The sequence below is a fragment of the Oryzias latipes genome, chromosome 3 (assembly GCF_002234675.1).
Source record: "Oryzias latipes chromosome 3, ASM223467v1".
Taxonomy (NCBI): Eukaryota; Metazoa; Chordata; class Actinopteri; order Beloniformes; family Adrianichthyidae; genus Oryzias; species Oryzias latipes.
The window spans coordinates 319,977-338,982 of NC_019861.2; the positions used below are offsets into that span (position 1 = coordinate 319,977).

At 43.3% G+C, this 19,006-nt stretch overlaps 3 protein-coding genes across 3 annotated transcripts; 1 reads left to right on the forward strand and 2 right to left on the reverse strand.

Annotated features, from left to right (window-relative positions):
* Positions 1-3,973: 3,973 nt before the first annotated feature.
* Positions 3,974-6,896, reverse strand: LOC110015802 (zinc finger BED domain-containing protein 4-like). Its single transcript, XM_023951209.1, has 8 exons — positions 6,642-6,896; positions 6,393-6,525; positions 6,146-6,237; positions 5,856-6,062; positions 5,676-5,789; positions 5,323-5,580; positions 4,594-5,216; positions 3,974-4,510 (listed from the first exon to the last, which is right to left on the reverse strand). The coding sequence occupies exons 1-8, from the start codon at positions 6,702-6,704 to the stop codon at positions 4,276-4,278; spliced, it is 1,725 nt and encodes a 574-aa protein (XP_023806977.1). The 5' UTR covers positions 6,705-6,896; the 3' UTR covers positions 3,974-4,275.
* A 237-nt stretch (positions 6,897-7,133) lies between these two features.
* On the forward strand, positions 7,134-12,757 carry hypk (huntingtin interacting protein K). Its single transcript, XM_004084806.4, has 4 exons — positions 7,134-7,326; positions 7,801-7,856; positions 7,972-8,023; positions 12,595-12,757. Exons 1-4 carry the CDS (start codon positions 7,165-7,167, stop codon positions 12,688-12,690), a joined length of 366 nt encoding a protein of 121 aa, XP_004084854.1. The 5' UTR covers positions 7,134-7,164; the 3' UTR covers positions 12,691-12,757.
* On the reverse strand, positions 12,749-18,085 carry mfap1 (microfibril associated protein 1). The gene is made up of 8 exons (XM_004084805.4): positions 18,004-18,085; positions 16,748-16,961; positions 16,532-16,670; positions 16,273-16,460; positions 14,508-14,777; positions 14,273-14,432; positions 13,122-13,211; positions 12,749-13,043 (listed from the first exon to the last, which is right to left on the reverse strand). Exons 1-8 carry the CDS (start codon positions 18,083-18,085, stop codon positions 12,864-12,866), a joined length of 1,323 nt encoding a protein of 440 aa, XP_004084853.1. The 3' UTR covers positions 12,749-12,863.
* Positions 18,086-19,006: the final 921 nt, after the last annotated feature.

Below are 19,006 nucleotides of genomic sequence, written 5' to 3' on the forward strand. Positions count from 1 at the left end.
TGTAAAGATTCTAAGTCTTTAATTATAACAGGGGGAAACATTTTTTTGATTAAGAAAACTTTGATTAGTCAATATGAAATTTACCAAATACAATTAGTATAATAGTTAATAATTAATTAATTATTAATTGCCAATTTTACGTTTGATCTTATATTTTTTTCGTGAAGGCCAAATATGATATGTTCAAATCTCATCTGATATTGTGAATCTAATTTGTAATTTAGAAAACGTGCAAAATCTTTCCAAAATTACTTAGTAATATTACAATTCCAGAATAGGTGACTGATTGTTTCTGGGTGTTCTTTACAAAATGTACAGTTGGGGTCAATAGTCTTCTTCTATCGGAGCATGTATTGATTATGGGATAGATTCTATGTAGGGGTTTGTAGGAGACGTCTCTCATCTCATCCTGAAATAGTGTTTTGTCTATTTTACTGATATAGTATTATTTTTTTAATCATATCAATGACTTTTATAAGTAACATAATCTGCATATATTTTGGATACTTCATTGCCATGTTGATTTCTAAAAGTTATTTTTTACAAAATAATTTAAGTAATTCATCTTTGTCATGTCCTTTCTAGGAACCGGATATTATAAATCATGTAATAAAATGGTTACAGTAGAACAGGGGTGGGATTATAGAAGTTCACTTCCTTCCACTCCCTTTCAAGCAATACTTAATTGTATGTCTAATTACACTAAGTTTGATTAGTTATTGTATGAATGTATAACTGACGATTGGATTGTTTTTGTGTATTATTCCTATTTGATTGCTTGAAATAAACCATTTCAAATCAAATCAAATCTTGTTATTAATTAATAATTTCTGATGCAGGGTCCAAACATTTTTCCGGGACAAGTCAGGAATAAATGTTCTCCAATAAAAAACAGCAGAGGGAACAGAAATAACATTTTGCTGAAACACGTATGATCTTGTTATTTAGTTGAAACAAGATTTTCCAATAGTGGTGTCACTTAGAGATTTGAAGGGAATATTTGCATCAAGTCCAGTATTTTTAAAGAGTTCACAGATTTCAGTATTGACAGCGTCCAAAACAATGGCATACTCTTTAGGAGGAACAGCAAGGTTGTGTTTAAGGTTAAATTCTTCATATCTAAGTCATTGACCATTGTGGTTAAAGAGCTGAGCCACCAGTAGGATATTATTGTCAAACCAATGATTGTAAAATAAAGATTTGTTCTTGTAAAGGATATGTTATTCCAAATAATAAACTTACGAGGGGAAAAATTGTGTTTATAAATAAATGCCCATAAAAGAAGAGTTTGTCTGTGAAAAGCAGAGAGTTTCACTGGGATTTTGTCGATATTATAATCACAAAGCAGAAGAAAATGGAGACCACCTACTTTAGCAAACATGTGATGAGGGAAAATATTCCACATGGAGAGTGGATTTTTTAAATATGACTTAATCCAGTTTATTTTAAAAGTATTATTTAAAGTAGTAAAATCAAGAAAAATTAGGCCTCCTTTTTCATGGGAGTTCATTAATACAGATTTTTTTAAATAACAAATACGGTTTTTCCAGATGAAGTTTAGCAACATTTGGTCAATAGATTTCAGAGACTGATTGTCCAGAATTAGTCAGTCTAGAAATCCCCTCTGCTGTGGAGAGTAAATCCTTCCTCAGACTCAGGTCTCTCTGAAGCCTTTGGTTCAAACGTTTCTTGGCTTCATCAATTAGGGGAGTGAAATTTAATGAGCATCTTCCTAAATTACTTTTGGAAATAATAATGCCTAAATATGTTACAGTTTCTTTTACAGGACTGTTGCAGATTCTAAAGCACAATCTTCAACAGAAAGAAGTTCTTATTTGTTCAGACTGAGACGTAGACCTGAGACATCAGAGACAGACTGGATACGGTTCAGAGATCAGGAAACCTGACTGCTGTCTCTGAAGAAGAGAGTCGTGTCATCAGCAAACTGACTCATTAACATTTCTTCTATTAAGAACTGAGACGCCTTTTAATTTATGAATATTGATACAATCAGCAAGAGTTTGGGTAACTAGAAGAAAAAGATACGGTGAAATAGGACCCCCCCCCCCACCCACCCCCATCTGATTCCTCTATTAGGATTGAATCTGGGGGGGGGGGGGGCATTTTTTAGTTTGACAGAACAATTAGCATTATTATACAGAGTTTTAACTGTTTTACAGAAAAAAGGGCCAGAACCAAATGTATGAAGACAGCTGAAGATAAAATGATGGTTAACAGAGTCAAACGCTTTATAAAAGTCTAAAAAGAGAATCAACTGTCATCAGAGATCAGGTGTGAGGAATCTAGAATATCAAGAACTAGACCAATGTTATTGGAGATGTGTCTGTCTGCATGAATCCTGATTGTGTCTGCAATAATTGAGTTTAGAACAGATTTAAGTCTTTTTGCAAAGACAGATGCAAGAATCTTGTAGTCATTATTTAATAGATATACGGGACGCCAGTTGTCAATGAGAAGTACATCTTTTTGGGGTTTGGGTATCAGAGTAAGAACACCTTGATTTAATGTTGGAGGAAGGAAGCCTTTTTCTATGCTCTCTACAAATACCTGTGTTAGAAAGGGGCTCATTTTATCACTAAATTGTTTATAAAATTCTCCCGTTAAGCCATCTGGTCCAGGAGATTTGTTATTCTTAAGATGGTTAATAGAGAAAAGTACTTTATTTTCTGAAAGAGGAGAGTCACAGAGATCCCGTTCAGAGGCCTGGATTTGTTGTAGATTCTAGTTTAGGAAGTGATCAGGATCTTCACTGGGTTCAAAGGCATACAGTTTACTGTAAAACAGGCTAACGTAATTTGCAATAACTTTGGGATCAGAGGTAATCTGGCCTTCAATGTTTAACTGCTGTAGTGTATTTGTCTTGGAACGATGTTTCTGCAGTTGGAAAAAAATAAGAGGAATTATTCTCCCCCTCTTCTAACCATTTCAGCGTTGATCTTCCAAAGGCTCCTTCAGCTCTGTTCTTATAAATACTGTCTAATTCTTTTTGTAATAATGCAAAATTTATTTTATCATCATCTGATAAATCTGCAGGATTTTTTTTTGAAATTGTCATGTCATTGATAATTTGGCTTTCTTTAGCCTTTTTAGTTTTATTTAGTTCTGAACTAAGCTTTCTAAGAAAATTAGTGATTTCAAACTAAAAAGTTCCCAGTTTTTACCGTAACAGTTTTCTTCTTTTGCTAGATTATTAAAGTAAGAGATGAATTCGGAAACCTTTTGTTGTACTATGTCTAGTTTAAGCAGTGAGTTATTTAACATCCAGTATGCTTTCTTATTTTGGGATCTAGTTTCGGATAATTTAATAGAAATGTAAATTGCTTTATGATCTGTTAGTGGAGAAGGAAGAATGTTGACTTCAATAGTGTAGCGACCTGGGGGTTAGCCTTGCTTTCAACCCCTAAGCCTCATGGGAAGTGGAGAGTTTTGGGGTGAAAACCTTGAGTGAGAGGGCTGGAAGTTGAAGTGACATCCATGCTGTTTAGGCTGTTTGTGTGCTTGAATAAATGGGCTTGATGCTGAATGGGAACTTGACTTCCCTGCCTGTTTCTACCTCCTTGAGACCATCTGGACTCGTGCGGTGTATGTGGCACGGACAGCTCGCCAATGTAGCCACTTCGCTAGCAGCTTGGTTTTGCGTCTCCACTAAAGTGACGACTCAGCTGGTTCGTTACAATATCATCTGCATCTACACAATCAGGCACCAGCCAGTAATGGATGTGAGATTGTTTGGATCCATCATCATTACTCCAGGTAAAAACACAATCTGATGGGAAATTTTCTCTGCAGACATCTTTTAAGTTCTATCTCTGCATGAATGAATGTAAGGGACTATCAGAAGAAGGAGCACGTGGTGGCCATTTGTCCAGCTGATTTAATGCTATATTAAAATCCCCTCCTATTATAATAATTGCATCAGGAAATTTGTTTACACCATAAATTATATCATTTTCTAGGGATGGGAATCGAAGCCCCATGAAGCTCTCATGGGGCTTCGTGTAAATGTGCCAGAAAAATGAATGAAGCATTTGGGGCTTCGAAACCACACAGAACAGCGGCATCTGGTGGCAGACAGGACATATATCATCTACTCCACTAAGTTCCTTGCCCTTGTAACACTTCAGTGTGGAAATAAAACAAAGACAATGTTTGAAGATTTGTGAGGAAGTGCTTGTGTTACATTGTGAATGCCATGTATAAAGTGAGAATGAGTGATTGTGAACCAGGGTCTAACATGACTGGGTGGGATACATGTTATAGATTTTTATTTAAAAACAGAATTTTCTCCACTGTGCTGGGCTTCAGCCTGTTTCGTCTTTGGCTGACGATTTCGCCAGCCTTGGAGAAGATCCTCTCACAAGGCACAGATGAAGCTGGTGTGCATAAAAACTTCATTGCCAGCTTGTAGAGATGTGGGTATAAAACCTTGTGGGTAACCCAGTATCTCAGTGGGTCCTGAGTCCTTGGGATGTGAGGTTCCTTTAAGTACCTAGAAGGACATTAATAGCCTATTGTCATGCACCAGTCTAAAATGAGCAGAAGTTATGATGAGGATTCTAATCTTTACTGTACCTCTGAACCTCCACTGTTGCACTGGCAGTTGTGCTGGTCCCCTGCTGTTGAACCCCCACATGCCTGTCCAGCAGGGCCCAGAGACCACCATCTTCCTGCTGACTTGAAGGACCTTCTCTAGGTGGCGACTGTGGCTGTGCCTCTGGAAGTAGCGCCTGCATTGTTGCAGCACACTCTTTAGTGAGTCGCTCTATGGCCGTGTGGGCAGAGCCTTGGCTGCAGAACCCCAGCTCTTTAAGCCTTGGGTCCATCAAGGTTGCCATTGACAGAGCAGTGACCTTCTCCAGAGCTGAAAACCTCTCATGGAGATTGTTCTTCAAGTTAGTGGCCAGTTTTTCACCAAGTGGGTGTGTGATCTGACCACACCTGCTTGAGATGTAATGTTTCAGCATTTTAACCATGGGAATGACTTTGGATGCTGACACTCGTTTTTCTGTCGAAAGCTCAACTGTGGCCTCTTGAAACGGTGAAAGAATGCTCAAGCAGTGGTGTATGGCCTGGTAGTCCTCTGAGGTGAGTGGAGGAAGGTCCGTATGGAGGGTGGCCAGAGCTGCCCCCAGTGGCTCTCTCTCCTTAAACAACCTTTCCAACATATTAAATGTGCTGCTCCATCTTGTTTCCACCTAAGATAAGACAGCAAGCACATTTTAAAGGAGAGAAGAAAGTAACACAATAAACAACTGCAAAAACATGTAAAATCTTAGATTTAAAAAAAAGAAAATGTTTCACCTCTTGTATTAATTTGTGCTCTGGCCTGGCCAGCTGTCGCTGCATCTCTGACAGCTTCTCCTTCGCTGTGGTGCTGGATTTAAAAAGACCGACAATCCTACGCCCCTTACTTCGGATATCCTCTAGTTCAGGGGTTTGGGCAAGGGACTTTTTCACCACCAAATTAAGCATATGTGCAAAACACATTATGTGCCGAAGCAGTAATATATTAGCACATGCAACCATGTTGGGAGCACAGTCTGTAACCAGGCCTGTCACCTGGAAGAAAGATTACATGTTCACAAATCATGTATATTAGGTAGTGGGAGGCCATATTGATGAATGATTTTGTACTTTATTGATCTGGCTCGCACCTTCCCTTTAATTCCCCATTCTTCCATGAGAAGATTTTTGGCCTCAGCCAAGTGAGCTGCAGTGTGGGTTTGGGGAAACTTCAGAACCCCCAAGACCACAGAGGCCAGCTCCACCTAGAATGAACAAAGTCAAACTGAGATACATAAACCAAAGCATTGCACAAAGCAGGGGATACCTACCTCCTCGGTGATAAAATGGCATGTTACAGCCAAGTAAGCGTCCATGTTAATGGATGTCCACATGTCTGCTGTAAGGCTGACAGCAGAGGCCCTGCTAACCACATCTAAAGCCTTCTCCTTTTTGGCTTTGTACTTCTCCTCCACCATTGTCCTCAAGGCCTTCCTATTAGGAATTATGTAGGATGGGTCCAAAAGGTTGACAAAAGCCTAATAGTGACAAATAAAATACAGCTTATTATGTACACAAAAACATAAATAATGTAAATGCTATATAATATTAGCCACCTTACCTTGAAGCCTTTGTCTTCAACAATTGAAAATGGTTGTGCATCCATTACAATCATATCCACCAATGCAGAATCAAGTTCTTGCTTTCTTGACACTGCAAAATATACATATGAAGAAAAAAAAAATATTAATTGTAGAAGCTGAGCCTCGAACCCAGAACCTCAGCATTCACATGTCACTGCTTTTTCCACTGAGCTATCCATTTTAGTTCTTATTCAGAGTGCCATTAGTTGGATATATTCTTATTACCAATATGAGGTGGATTGAAGGCTTGATTTTCCGACTGCGGAGTTTCAACATGATGAACGGAGCGGAGATGTCGCATCATGGAGGATGTACTATCATTAAATGCAAATTCATGTTTGCAAATCAAACATTGCACCTAAAAAAAAAAAAAATGGAAAGAATAAAAATGATTCCTTTCAACTGACAGACATACCTATAAAACTGACATAATCAGCAATGGCTACTAATAAAATAACGTTAATAGTGTATTACCTTATTTGGAGAAATCAAGTTGAAATGATCCCAAGCCACAGAACGTTTTTTACCGGGTGCCATGACGTTGATTCTTACGATACACGGGAAACAACAGAACTGGTCGGGAAACGTTGTTTGGGATTCATCTGTATTTATAGACAACAGCGCGCCCTTCTGATCAAACACACCTGAGATCTGAAACCTGGTTCAGGTGAGTGATGCATTTGGCGCGTCATACGTCATCAATCACGTGATCTGCGCTGGTTGACACACGCTTTGAAACATTGTGCCGAAACACTCTGTTTCATGAAGGTGAACCGCGCGCCGAAGCCCCGTGTCAAACGGGCCATCCCTATCATTTTCAATCAAAGAAAGGAACTCAACGTGTGAAAATAAACTCGTTGTTTCTATCCTATGAGTCGAATTTTATCAACAAAGAGCAAATATTTTGTCAATAAAGTTTTACAAAAAAACGCCCCTCCGGTGCAGCCTCGTCTTCTATCCGGTTGGGGTAGGAACCTTTCTCTTGGTTCCGGCAGCCATGGCGGCGGAGGCAGACGTGGACCTCGACCTAGAAGCGGAGGAAAACTGCACCGGGAAGCCCGCGGAGAAGCCCCGCAAACATGACAGCGGGGCCGCGGACCTGGAGAGAGTCACCGACTATGCGGAGGAGAAGGAGATCTCCAGCTCCGACCTGCAGACGGTGAGAGCTGCGCGTGCTCAGCCGCGTGCCCTGTTGTCTCATCACCGGAGGAGGATGATACAGCAGAGAACCGGATAACAGGAGATCCGGTCTGACCGACGCCTCACTGCCAGACCTGTGATCTCTGGTCCAGAACGAAAAGCAAAGTTCAGAACCATGTTTGGACCAGGAAGAAACCGTTTGAGCTCTGGTAACCCGGTCCAGAAGCGATCCAGTAGGAAAGTTCCGATAGATGCTCGTTCTGGCACAACCCATTCCCTGGTGAACGAAACATGAAAGTTCTGGATTGTGTTAGCAATAGTATTAAATAAGAGAAAAAATAAAACCTGAAAAATGTTGAGCTTTAAATCAGAATTTACTGCTCGGATGAGAAGTGATGCATCTTGGGAGATGTGAGTCTTTGTTTCAGTCTCAAAGGCTTTGGGCTGGACAGAACCAGTTCTGACCCCTTTGCCCCTCTGTTTCTCTGCTCAGGCCATGTCGGTGATCGGAGACAGAAGATCCCGGGAGCAGAAGGCCAAGCAGGAGAGGTGAGCAGGGCCCACGGGGACCCACAGGGGCCCGGAGGGACCCAGAGGGGCGAACAGGGACCCAGACCTCTATGGAGCCAGCAGGCAGGACCTGAGCTGCTGTGTTCTGTTTCAGGGAGAAGGAGCTGGCCAAAGTCACCATCAAGAAGGAGGACGTGGAACTGATCGTAAGTAATCCCCCCCACCTGCCGGATAGAGCGTCACTGACTTCTGTAAAGCAGTTCATTGTATTTTAAGTTAAAAAAAGAGTTTATGAGCCAATTCCAAAGATTATTCCTCCATGACATCAATGCAAAACATGCATGAAAAAATAATCATGTATGATGTAAAGAGCCCTCACAGGTGAAGTCTGCTTTATCCATAGGATGCCAGAGAGGACCCAGCACAGTTCATATGTCTGTAACATGCCAACATGTCAAGACTGTAACATGCCCAAATGAAATGGCTGTAACATGCCCACATGTAATGGCTGTAACATGCCCACATGTAATGGCTGTAACATGCCCACATGTAATGGCTGTAACATGCCCACATGTAATGGCTGTAACATGCCCACATGTCATGGCTGTAACATGACCACATGTCATGGCTTTAACATGCCCACATGTCATGGCTTTAACATGCCCACATGTCATGGCTGTAACATGCCCACATGTCAAAACTGTAACATGCCAACATGTCATGGCTGTAACATGCCCACATGTCGTGGCTATAACATGCCACCATGTCATGGCTGTAACATGCCAACATGTCAAGACTGTAACATGCCCACATGTAATGACTGTAACATGCCCACATGTAATAGCTGTAACATGCCCACATGTTGTGGTTATGACATGCCACCATGTCATGGCTGTAACATGCCCACATGTCATGGCTGAAACATGCCCACATGTCATGGCTGTAACATGCCCACATGTCATGGCTGTAACATGCCCACATGTCATGGCTGTAACATGCCCACATGTCATGGCTGTAACATGCCAACATGTCATGGCTGTAACATGCCCACATGTCAAGACTGTAACATGCCCACATGTAATGTCTGTAACATGCCCACATGTCATGGCTGTAACATGCCCACATGTCATGGCTGTAACATGCCCACATGTCGTGGCTATAACATGCCACCATGTCATGGCTGTAACATGCCACCATGTCATGGCTGTAACATGCCACCATGTCATGGCTGTAACATGCCCACATGTCATGGCTGTAACATGCCCACATGTCATGGCTGTAACATGCCCACATGTCATGGCTGTAACATGCCCTGGCTGTAACATGCCCACATATAATGGCTGTAACATGCCACCATGTCATGGCTGTAACATGCCCACATGTCGTGGCTGTAACATGCCCACATGTCATGGCTGTAACATGCCCACATGTCATGGCTGTAACATGCCAACATGTCAAGACTGTAATATGCCCACATGTTATGATTGTAACATGCCACCATGTCATGGCTGTAACATGCCAACATGTCAAGACTGTAACATGCCCACATGTAATGGCTGTAACATGCCCACATGTCATGGCTGTAACATGCCCACATGTCATGGCTGTAACATGACCACATGTCATGGCTGTAACAAGCCAACATGTCATGGCTTTAACATGCCCACATGTCATGGCTGTAACATGCCCACATGTCAAGACTGTAACATGCCAACATGTCATGGCTGTAACATGCCCACATGTCGTGGCTATAACATGGCACCATGTCATGGCTGTAACATGCCAACATGTCAAGACTGTAACGTGCCCACATGTAATGACTGTAACATACCCACATGTAATGGCTGTAACATGCCCACATGTAATAGCGGTAACATGCCCACATGTTGTGGTTATGACATGCCACCATGTCATGGCTGTAACATGCCAACATGTCATGGCTGTAACATGCCAACATGTCATGGCTGTAACATGCCCACATGTCATGGCTGTAACATGCCCACATGTCATGGCTGTAACATGCCCTGGCTGTAACATGCCCACATATAATGGCTGTAACATGCCCACATGTTGTGGCTATAACATGCCACCATGTCATGGCTGGAACATGCCAACATGTCATGGCTGTAACATGCCAACATGTCATGGCGGTAACATGCCCCCATGTCATGGCTGTAACATGCCCACATGTCGTGGCTGTAACATGCCAACATTTTGTGGCTATAACATGCCACCATGTCATGGCTGTAACATGCCAACATGTTGTGGCTGTAACATGCCACCATGTCGTGGCTGTAACATTACCACATGTAATGGCTGTAACATGCCCACATGTCATGGCTGTAACATGCTCACATGTCAAGACTGTAACATGCCCACATGTCATGGCTGTAACATGACCACATCTCAAGACTGTAATATGCCCACATGTCTAGACTGTAACATGCCCACATGTCATGGCTGTAACATGCCCATATGTCATGGCTGTAACATGCCCACATGTCATGGCTTTAATATGCCCACATGTCAAGACTGTAACATGCCAACATGTCATGGCTGTAACATGCCCACATGTCAAGACTGTAACATGCCCACATGTCAAGACTGTAACATGCCCACATGTCAAGACTGTAACATGCCAACATGTCCTGGCTGTAACATGCCCCCATGTCATGGCTGTAACATGCCCACATGTCGTGGCTGTAACATGCCAACATTTTGTGGCTATAACATGCCACCATGTCATGGCTGTAACATGCCAACATGTTGTGGCTGTAACATGCCACCATGTCGTGGCTGTAACATTACCACATGTAATGGCTGTAACATGCCCACATGTCATGGCTGTAACATGCTCACATGTCAAGACTGTAACATGCCCACATGTCATGGCTGTAACATGACCACATCTCAAGACTGTAATATGCCCACATGTCTAGACTGTAACATGCCCACATGTCATGGCTGTAACATGCCCATATGTCATGGCTGTAACATGCCCACATGTCATGGCTTTAATATGCCCACATGTCAAGACTGTAACATGCCAACATGTCATGGCTGTAACATGCCCACATGTCAAGACTGTAACATGCCCACATGTCAAGACTGTAACATGCCCACATGTCAAGACTGTAACATGCCAACATGTCCTGGCTGTAACATGCCCACATGTCGTGGCTGTAACATGCCAACATTTTGTGGCTATAACATGCCACCATGTCATGGCTGTAACATGCCAACATGTTATGGCTGTAACATGCCACCATGTCGTGGCTGTAACATGCCCACATGTAATGGCTGTAACATGCCCACATGTCATGGCTGTAACATGCCCACATGTCAAGACTGTAACATGCCCACATGTCATGGCTGTAACATGACCACATCTCAAGACTGTAATATGCCCACATGTCTAGACTGTAACATGCCCACATGTCATGGCTGTAACATGCCCACATGTCATGGCTTTAATATGCCCACATGTCAAGACTGTAACATGCCCACATGTCATGGCTGTAACATTCCCACATGTCATGGCTGTAACATTCCCACATGTCATGACTGTAACATGCCCATATGTCATGGCTGTAACATGCCCACATGTCATGGCTATAACATGCCAACATGTCCTGGCTGTAACATGCCCACATGTCATGGCTGTAACATGCCCATATGTCATGGCTGTAACATGCCCATATGTCATGGCAGTAACATGCTCACATGTCATGGCTGTAACATGCCCACGTCATGGCTGTAACAAGCCAACATGTCATGGCTGTAACATGCCCACATGTCATGGCTGTAACATGCTCACATGTAATGGCTGTAACATGCCCACATGTCAAGACTGTAACATGCCCACATGTAATGGCTGTAACATGTCCACATGTAATGGCTGTAACATGCCCACATGTCAAGACTGTAACATGCCAACATGTCATGGCTGTAACATGCCCACATGTCATACTTGTAATATGCCCACATGTCAAGGCTGTAACATGCCAACATGTCGAGACTGTAACATGCAACATGTCATGACTGTTACATGTCATGGCTGTCACATGCCAAATTGTCACATTTGTAACATGCCAAAATGTCATGTATTTAACATGCAACATGTCATGGCTGTCAATACACTACCATGTTACAGCCATGACATGTTAGCATGTTAACGGCCTCACTCTATCCGTGGGCAGCAGCAGGTCTGTCTCTGGATGTCAGAACCCCTGCTGGTTCACGTAAACGCGTCAGTCGTTCACGTGAACAACCCGTCAGTCGTTCATGTACACGCCTCAGTCGCTCACTAAAAAACAGGATTTGATCTCCTGCTGGTTTTGTATGTTTGTGCTCCTAAAAGCAAATCCAGTCTGTTATCGTGATGGTAGGTCCATTTGAACAGTGAGGGAGAGAAAATTAAGGAATTGAAGTTAAAGATTTTTTTATAAATGCATTTTCATTTCATTGAGGTAAAGAAGTGTTTAAGTTAATACTTGGTGGTAAAACCCGTATTAGCAGCACAGAGATCAGATAGTTGAGCAGGTTTCAGCGCATAAAGAACTCCATAAAGAAAAAGGACTTCTAAAAGATTCAGTTTCGTTGGCTGTTGCTTAGCAACCCTCCATAGGGTTTCTATAGGAGTGAGCGTACCGACTGGCTGGACCGCCATGACGCCGATAGTTTTCTCAGTTTCTCCTCTGGTCTCAGACTGTTGCAAAAACCCCATAGCAGTGAACCTGCAGCCCCCTCCCTGATCTGTGGCTGATCTCTTGTGCAGATGTCCGAGATGGAAATTTCCAGGGCGGTGGCAGAACGCAGTCTGAGGGAACACCTGGGGAACGTGGGGAAGGCCCTGGTGGCGCTGACTGACTGACCGCCAAACCCCGCCCATCACTGTCATCTCCCGGTTCAATAAAGTTTTCATCTGCTTGTTTATAAAAGTGTTAGCGAGTCCTTTATTCAGACACAAAGTTAATTTACAAAAGCTTCGGGGGCACACCCCCCCAGGAACAATGGTACAGTCCCTCTTAAAGCGTGCATGTGCAGCTAAGTCTTCCTCTTCTTGGTGGTGGGCCGGTCAAACACGTCCCTCACCCCCGCCGCCTTCTGTTTGAAGAACTTGCTGTTCTGGGTGCTCTCCTGGGCCCAGGCCGAGTCGAAGGACGTGGTGTCCTGGTCCACCAGGTGGGTGTACTTAGTACGTCCGGACCGACCAAAGTTTTTCACCTGCAGGGGGGTTAGCAGAAGGGTTCAGCTGCAGTTCAGACCGTCTAAGACACAGGTCAGCAGGTGAGAGCAGCGTACCTGCATGACTTTGGGCAGGATGGTTTTGTTGAAGTGATCCTCCAGGGTGGGGGCGCTGAAGTCTCTTTTGTAGACGTCCTCCTCCTCATCCTGGAATGGAGCCGCTGATTAGTAACACGCCAGTTTGATCTGAACAGCAGTCCTCTCCTCTCTCCCTAATGATCTGATTTGTCCCTCTGTGTAAACCTGTTCCTGTGGTTTCATGTTTCAATGGAAACGTTTGGGACAAACGGAGGATCAACCATGACCACTTTACTGCTGATGGACATTTCTGCAGGTGACCACCGTGGATCTGATTACTCAGGTGTTTCTGAACCTCAAACCTGTAGCACATGGCTCAGCACTGACACCTGCTGGACACTTTGAGAGTGCAGCTTCACGACTACTGTCTCCATCCGAAGCACGTCACTACTGCAGGAGTACAGGGGGGGCGGCTCCTCATGGTCTGAGCTGAGAGGACTTCTACAGACGCTGCACTCGGCTGTTTCCATGACGTGAATAGTGATGCCATATTGGAAAGGGCGGGAAAGTATGACACATGGCTGAGCAGATCCAGTAAAATCTCTGCAGAAAACCCAGCATACATCGATGCTCACTAGATTGGCGAATGTAGACCACAATGCATTGCGTTTGAAAATAACGTCTTTAAATGTATTTTTAAATAAATCATTTTTGCATCATCAGAACACAGTGGATTCATGATTAGTCATCGTAAAATCCTCCCATTGATTAGAGTTACACTTTGTGAATTCGCTGACATAATTGCCGTTTAAAAAAGACAAATGGTGAGCGTGGCGTCGGCATTGTTTTTCCAAGACGGTGTTTTAGTAGTTATGGAGAAGGGAGGGAATGTGGACACAGCTGAAGATTCAGACACCAGAGAACACACTGAGCGTCCTCTGCAGGGCACTAAGCAGTGAAAATTCAGACAACCTGAGACTGATGCAGGAAAATGTTACCAAAGTTTCTGCACTGCCCCTATAGGGATAGGCTCCAGCAGCCCACAGGGACTAAACGGGTCTAGAACATGAAGGGATCAGGGACTAAACCCGTCATGGAGCTCAAAGGACAGAGCTGCTCTCAGTGACAGCAGGATCATCCGTGTGACGGCTGTCGGGGTGGGTGTGGCCTGAACAGACGACGGTGCTTACCATGAAGAAGGCTCCTCTGTGGTAGTACTTCTGCAGGAACTTGTACTTTCCTTTAGAGGCCTTGTTGGTTACCACCTTGCCGCTGTTCCGCAGCTCCGCCCGGCGCTCCTCCTCCGTCAGGCTGTGGAATCTCTCGATTTCAGCCTTCTCCTTTTCCATGCTGGAAACAAGACAGAGGATGTGGTTCAGAAAGCTCCCGCCCCAGGATTCCTCTCCCCCCTGACAGGTTACTCACTTCTCTCGAGCCTCTCGGTCTCTCTTGATGCGCTTCAGCTCTCGGACCTTCCAAGCTTCATACTCTTCCTCTTCGTTCTCTCCATCTGTGTCCAGAGCGTCCAGAGCAGCCAGGGTGCGGCGGTTTTCTTCAAACTCCTTCTTCGCCTCCTCTTCCACGATCTTGAGGGTGTAGCGACGGCGCTCCTCCGCCTGCCTCTTGGCTTCCACCTCCAGCTCCTTCTGCCTCTGCTCCTCGGCTTCCCGCTCAGCCACTGTGACTCTGTCCTTCCTTCGGGCAGAAAAGTCCCTGCATGAGCTCTTCGTCACCCCACTACCACCTTCAGCCTCACAAAGGAGCGTCTTTTCACACAAACCCGTTTCCTCGCAGACACAAAGCTTTTCAAAGAAGCAGAAGTCTTCACCCTGAGTAAAAATCTCCCTTTTTCAACCTTTTTTCAGCCAAGGCGCACTTTATCCTGGACAAAACTCCCACTTCACACCAGCATCCAAAAATGAAAAAGGAGAAACTCATAGTCTGTATTGATGGACAGTTCCTCCATGATCTCACAGGCATGTTTGTGATGATTGTGGCAGAAAAAGCTGGAAGTTACAGCTGTTTTTTCTAAAAGTTCTAATAAATGTTAAGTTAGTTTTCAGTAATAATTTTTAACTAAATAATTTGACATTTTACTCTAGTAGTTGTTTTTCCCTCCAGTTTATTAACATGTAATTTTATGTAACCTCACAAAAAAACAATATTTTCTTTTGTCTTAATCAAAGATGAAGTCTTTGAAAACTTTAACAAAAATGTTTTCTTTTCTTTTTAGAAGATTAGATTGTTTCAGTTTAGTTTCATTGTGTCTGTTTCACCTTCATCCTGTTTCTTAAATGTTCTTACTTCTTCTTAAGTTTAACATCTAAAATAATCCAGACGTTCTTAGAAAAGTGTTTCAGTCAGAAAGATGACTTGGACCAAACTCTGGGATGTTTGGCTGTTAAGAAACACAAACCTGGAAGGAAAACTAAACTGTTGACCTCTGAAGATTGAAAAACTGTTAAATGTGTGTTCGTTGTGGTTTAAGACGTTTAACAGGAAGACTCATTGTACGCTGAGACGCTGTCACTTTAACCCAATGCATCATGGGAGATGTAGTGATGGCAGACAGACTCTCTTCTCTGAGCTTCATGGTTTTGTTCACTTGTTCCACGGTCTGATACCGGATTCTGTGGAAAGCTACACCGCTAAAGACGAGCTTTAGCTGGTATTTCTGTTGGAACTGAGAGACTTTATGAGCAGAATCAGAACAAGGAAGTGAAGACTTTAACCACTTCTGATTGGTCAGACTGATGACATGTGATTGAGCCTCCAAGAATGATTGGTGGAGACAGTTAAAGGGGCGGGACTTTTCCTAAAACAGCTGAAGCTACGGCTAAATCGCTGTACCGTCATTCTTATCAAAGTGTCTTTAATAGAATCAAATAAACAGAAAAAGTATTTTATGATCTTTTCATATTTTATCAGGGCCTGTTTGGATGAACACAGAGCTGAGATCTTGGAGATGGAAATGTTTTTAGGTCAGAGAATGGGTCATTTCCCGCGGCTCACTGGTTGAAAAACACTGTGCAAAACTAAAAATCTAGACAGAAACATTTTATCAGACAAAAATCTTTTAGGCTGGCATGACTGTTTTTCCCAGAAGTCAAAGTCTTTTGCAGAATTTTGAGGAAAACATTCAAACTTTTGAAGCAGAAACACATTTTTCTGCAGACATGTGGGCTCTTACTTGCGGATAAAGACGGGTTTGAGCCGCGGCTCTGCTTCGTCTTCACTGTCGGTGTATTCTTCATACTCTGACTCCGACTCGGACTCCGCCCCAGACTTCCCCTCCTCCTCCACCTCCATGACCTCCATCTCCTCCGTCTTCCTCTCCAGCGCTCGCTGGCGCATCATCGCTCGTCTCCTCTCTATTTCCTGTGTGCAATCAGAAGCGTGTTTGGATCCGGACGATGCCAAGGAAAACACAGAGACAGAGTCAAAGTCACCTCATCATCCACTTCCTCCTCCTCCTCCTCTTCATCCTCACTGCTCTCCTCATGCCGAGGATGCCATGTGCCTTCGTCGGAGTCCTCGCTGCTCTGCGCCACCACTTCAGGCTCCACTATCTGCCGGTGCCGGGCCAGTCTGTTTCAGAGAGAGGGGGCTGCTGAGCACCAGGGGGCCGGTCGTGTCAGGGGGGTCGGGTCGGGGCGCCGCCTTACCTCTCTTCTACGTCCTCAGAGGTCCGGTTCATCAGACGCTTCAGACGTGGGTCTGAAACGTCCTCTTGCTCCACCTCCACCTCTGGCTCCACCTCCTTTCCCCTCACAAACTGGAAGTCCTCCTCATCCTCATCCGAGGACTCCATGGGTGCATAGTCTGGCCGTTTTCCCGAGACGTACCTCTTCACCTTCACCTTCTCCATGGAGATCTCGCCTGGAGAAAGAGACGTCAGAGTGTGGGTCCGGCACGGGCGTCTGTTCACCGTGGAAGAACTTGGTTTGGGAACTGTACAGTGTTCAAACATGCGGTGCGTCCTGGGCTAGCTTTGACTTTGGTTTGGATTTGGAACAGGTACAGTGGACTTAGCGGACATTTGTGAGCCAACGATTTCACAGCTTTGTGAGAAGTCCCAGATGACTAAAAACCCTTCTACACTGAGGAAACGCGCTGCGTTTGTTGATGCAGACCGAATGCCAAACGTCACATCATGACGAACAATGAGGGCGGTAAGCAACGGTCACAGGTTCAAGCCCCAGAACAGAATAATGAACTGCCCTCTGCAGACGTAAAGCATGTAATACCACAACATGAACCATCTTCTAAAAATGATTAAACACCGCAGAATCAGTGTCCAGTGTCAATCATAGTGTCCTGTGACACAGTGATGCTTTGGAGCACAGAAAGGGAGGATGTGGTGAGAATAAAGACAAAAACACGGATTTCTAAGTTTTCCATTGTTTTCTATCCACAAAACAAAGGCGATCAGCAAGACGCAAAATATTAATGACTTGCTTAATTGTAGGGCTCTTGAGAATTTTTTTGTATTTCTGTGTTCAGAATTAGAAACTGTCGTTTTGTGGTCTCCAACTTTTATCTCTGGACCGTAGAAAGTTCTGGCTTTGGGTACCAACAGAGACTGGGTTCAAACACCTGAAACATCAACGGAAGTCCTCCTAAAGTATTAAATCAACATCCGGTCAGATACTCCTCTTTGCTTCAAGAAGTAAAACATTAATATTATAATAATAATAACAACAACAAAAGGTTTTAAACAACAGTAACGGGGGACGGGTTTGCCTCCTTTGGTCTTAGTTTCTGTTTCAGGTCCAAGATAAACCCAGAACCAGAACCTATTCCGAACTAGTTATTCCGCCTCGAAGGTATCGCAGTACAAATTAATAAAACCCAGAGACCCGAGCCAGGCTAAGCTAGGCTAAGCTAGGCTAGGCTAGGCTAATACAGGCGAATCGTTCACCTTTCTCGTTCCGGACCGGCACGGCCCCCGCCGTGGACTGGATCGGGGGCAGCTTCATGTTGACAGGCTCGTGGGAGGACATGCCTGCCGGGTCAGCGACACGAACCGGGACAACGAAAACCCGTCCGGGAGACAGGAAACTAGCCGAACCGAGCTGCGAGATCGACCTGTTTGTAGACAAGATGCGAGATCTGCCAAACGGAAGTGCATCTTATTTTCCCGGAAGTAGTTTGTTAATTTATAATACACTTCCTTTTATTTATTTATTTATTTATTTATGAGTGAAAAATTGCAAAATACAGAACAAGAAAATGCAACAATTATGCACATATAATGTACAATAAAATTCTGAATACAGAATAAGCGTGTTACATCCTTAAGAAGATTCTAATTATTCTAATTATTAGTAACAATCACAAAAGGGAATAAAAAAAATAAAATAAAACTAAGCAAAGAAAAATAAAATAAAAAAAGAGAAAGAGAAAATGCGAGAGTAAACTTATGTCAGTAGTCCAAAAGATTTACAAATGTCAATTGTTTTTTGAGCTTTTGTATTTTTTGAAGCTGAAATTAAGTTTAAATATTGCTTCAGTTCAAGTTTGAACACAAAGAAATCGGGTTTTTTATTGGAGAATTTGCTTTTGTGAATATGAAATTTAGCCATAAATAATAACATGTTTACACAAAAAAAGCATCACGATTTCTGACATCAAAGCTATGAAAACCAAATAGTACATTTTTATTATAAAGTTTTATATCAGCAGAAATAGAGTTGGTGATAAATTTGTGAATGCTTTTCCAAAATTTGTATGTGAATTCACAAAACCAGAATAAATGAGAGCAGGCTTCAGGTTGGTTCTGGCAGAAAGTACAGCTGGCATTTATGTTTACATTTAGTTAAATAATTCTTTGCTGGATAAAATCTGTGTAGGACTTTAAAAGAGATTTCTTTGACTTTATTTGTTAAGAAGTATTTTTGTGGTAAAGACCAGACTTTTTTCCA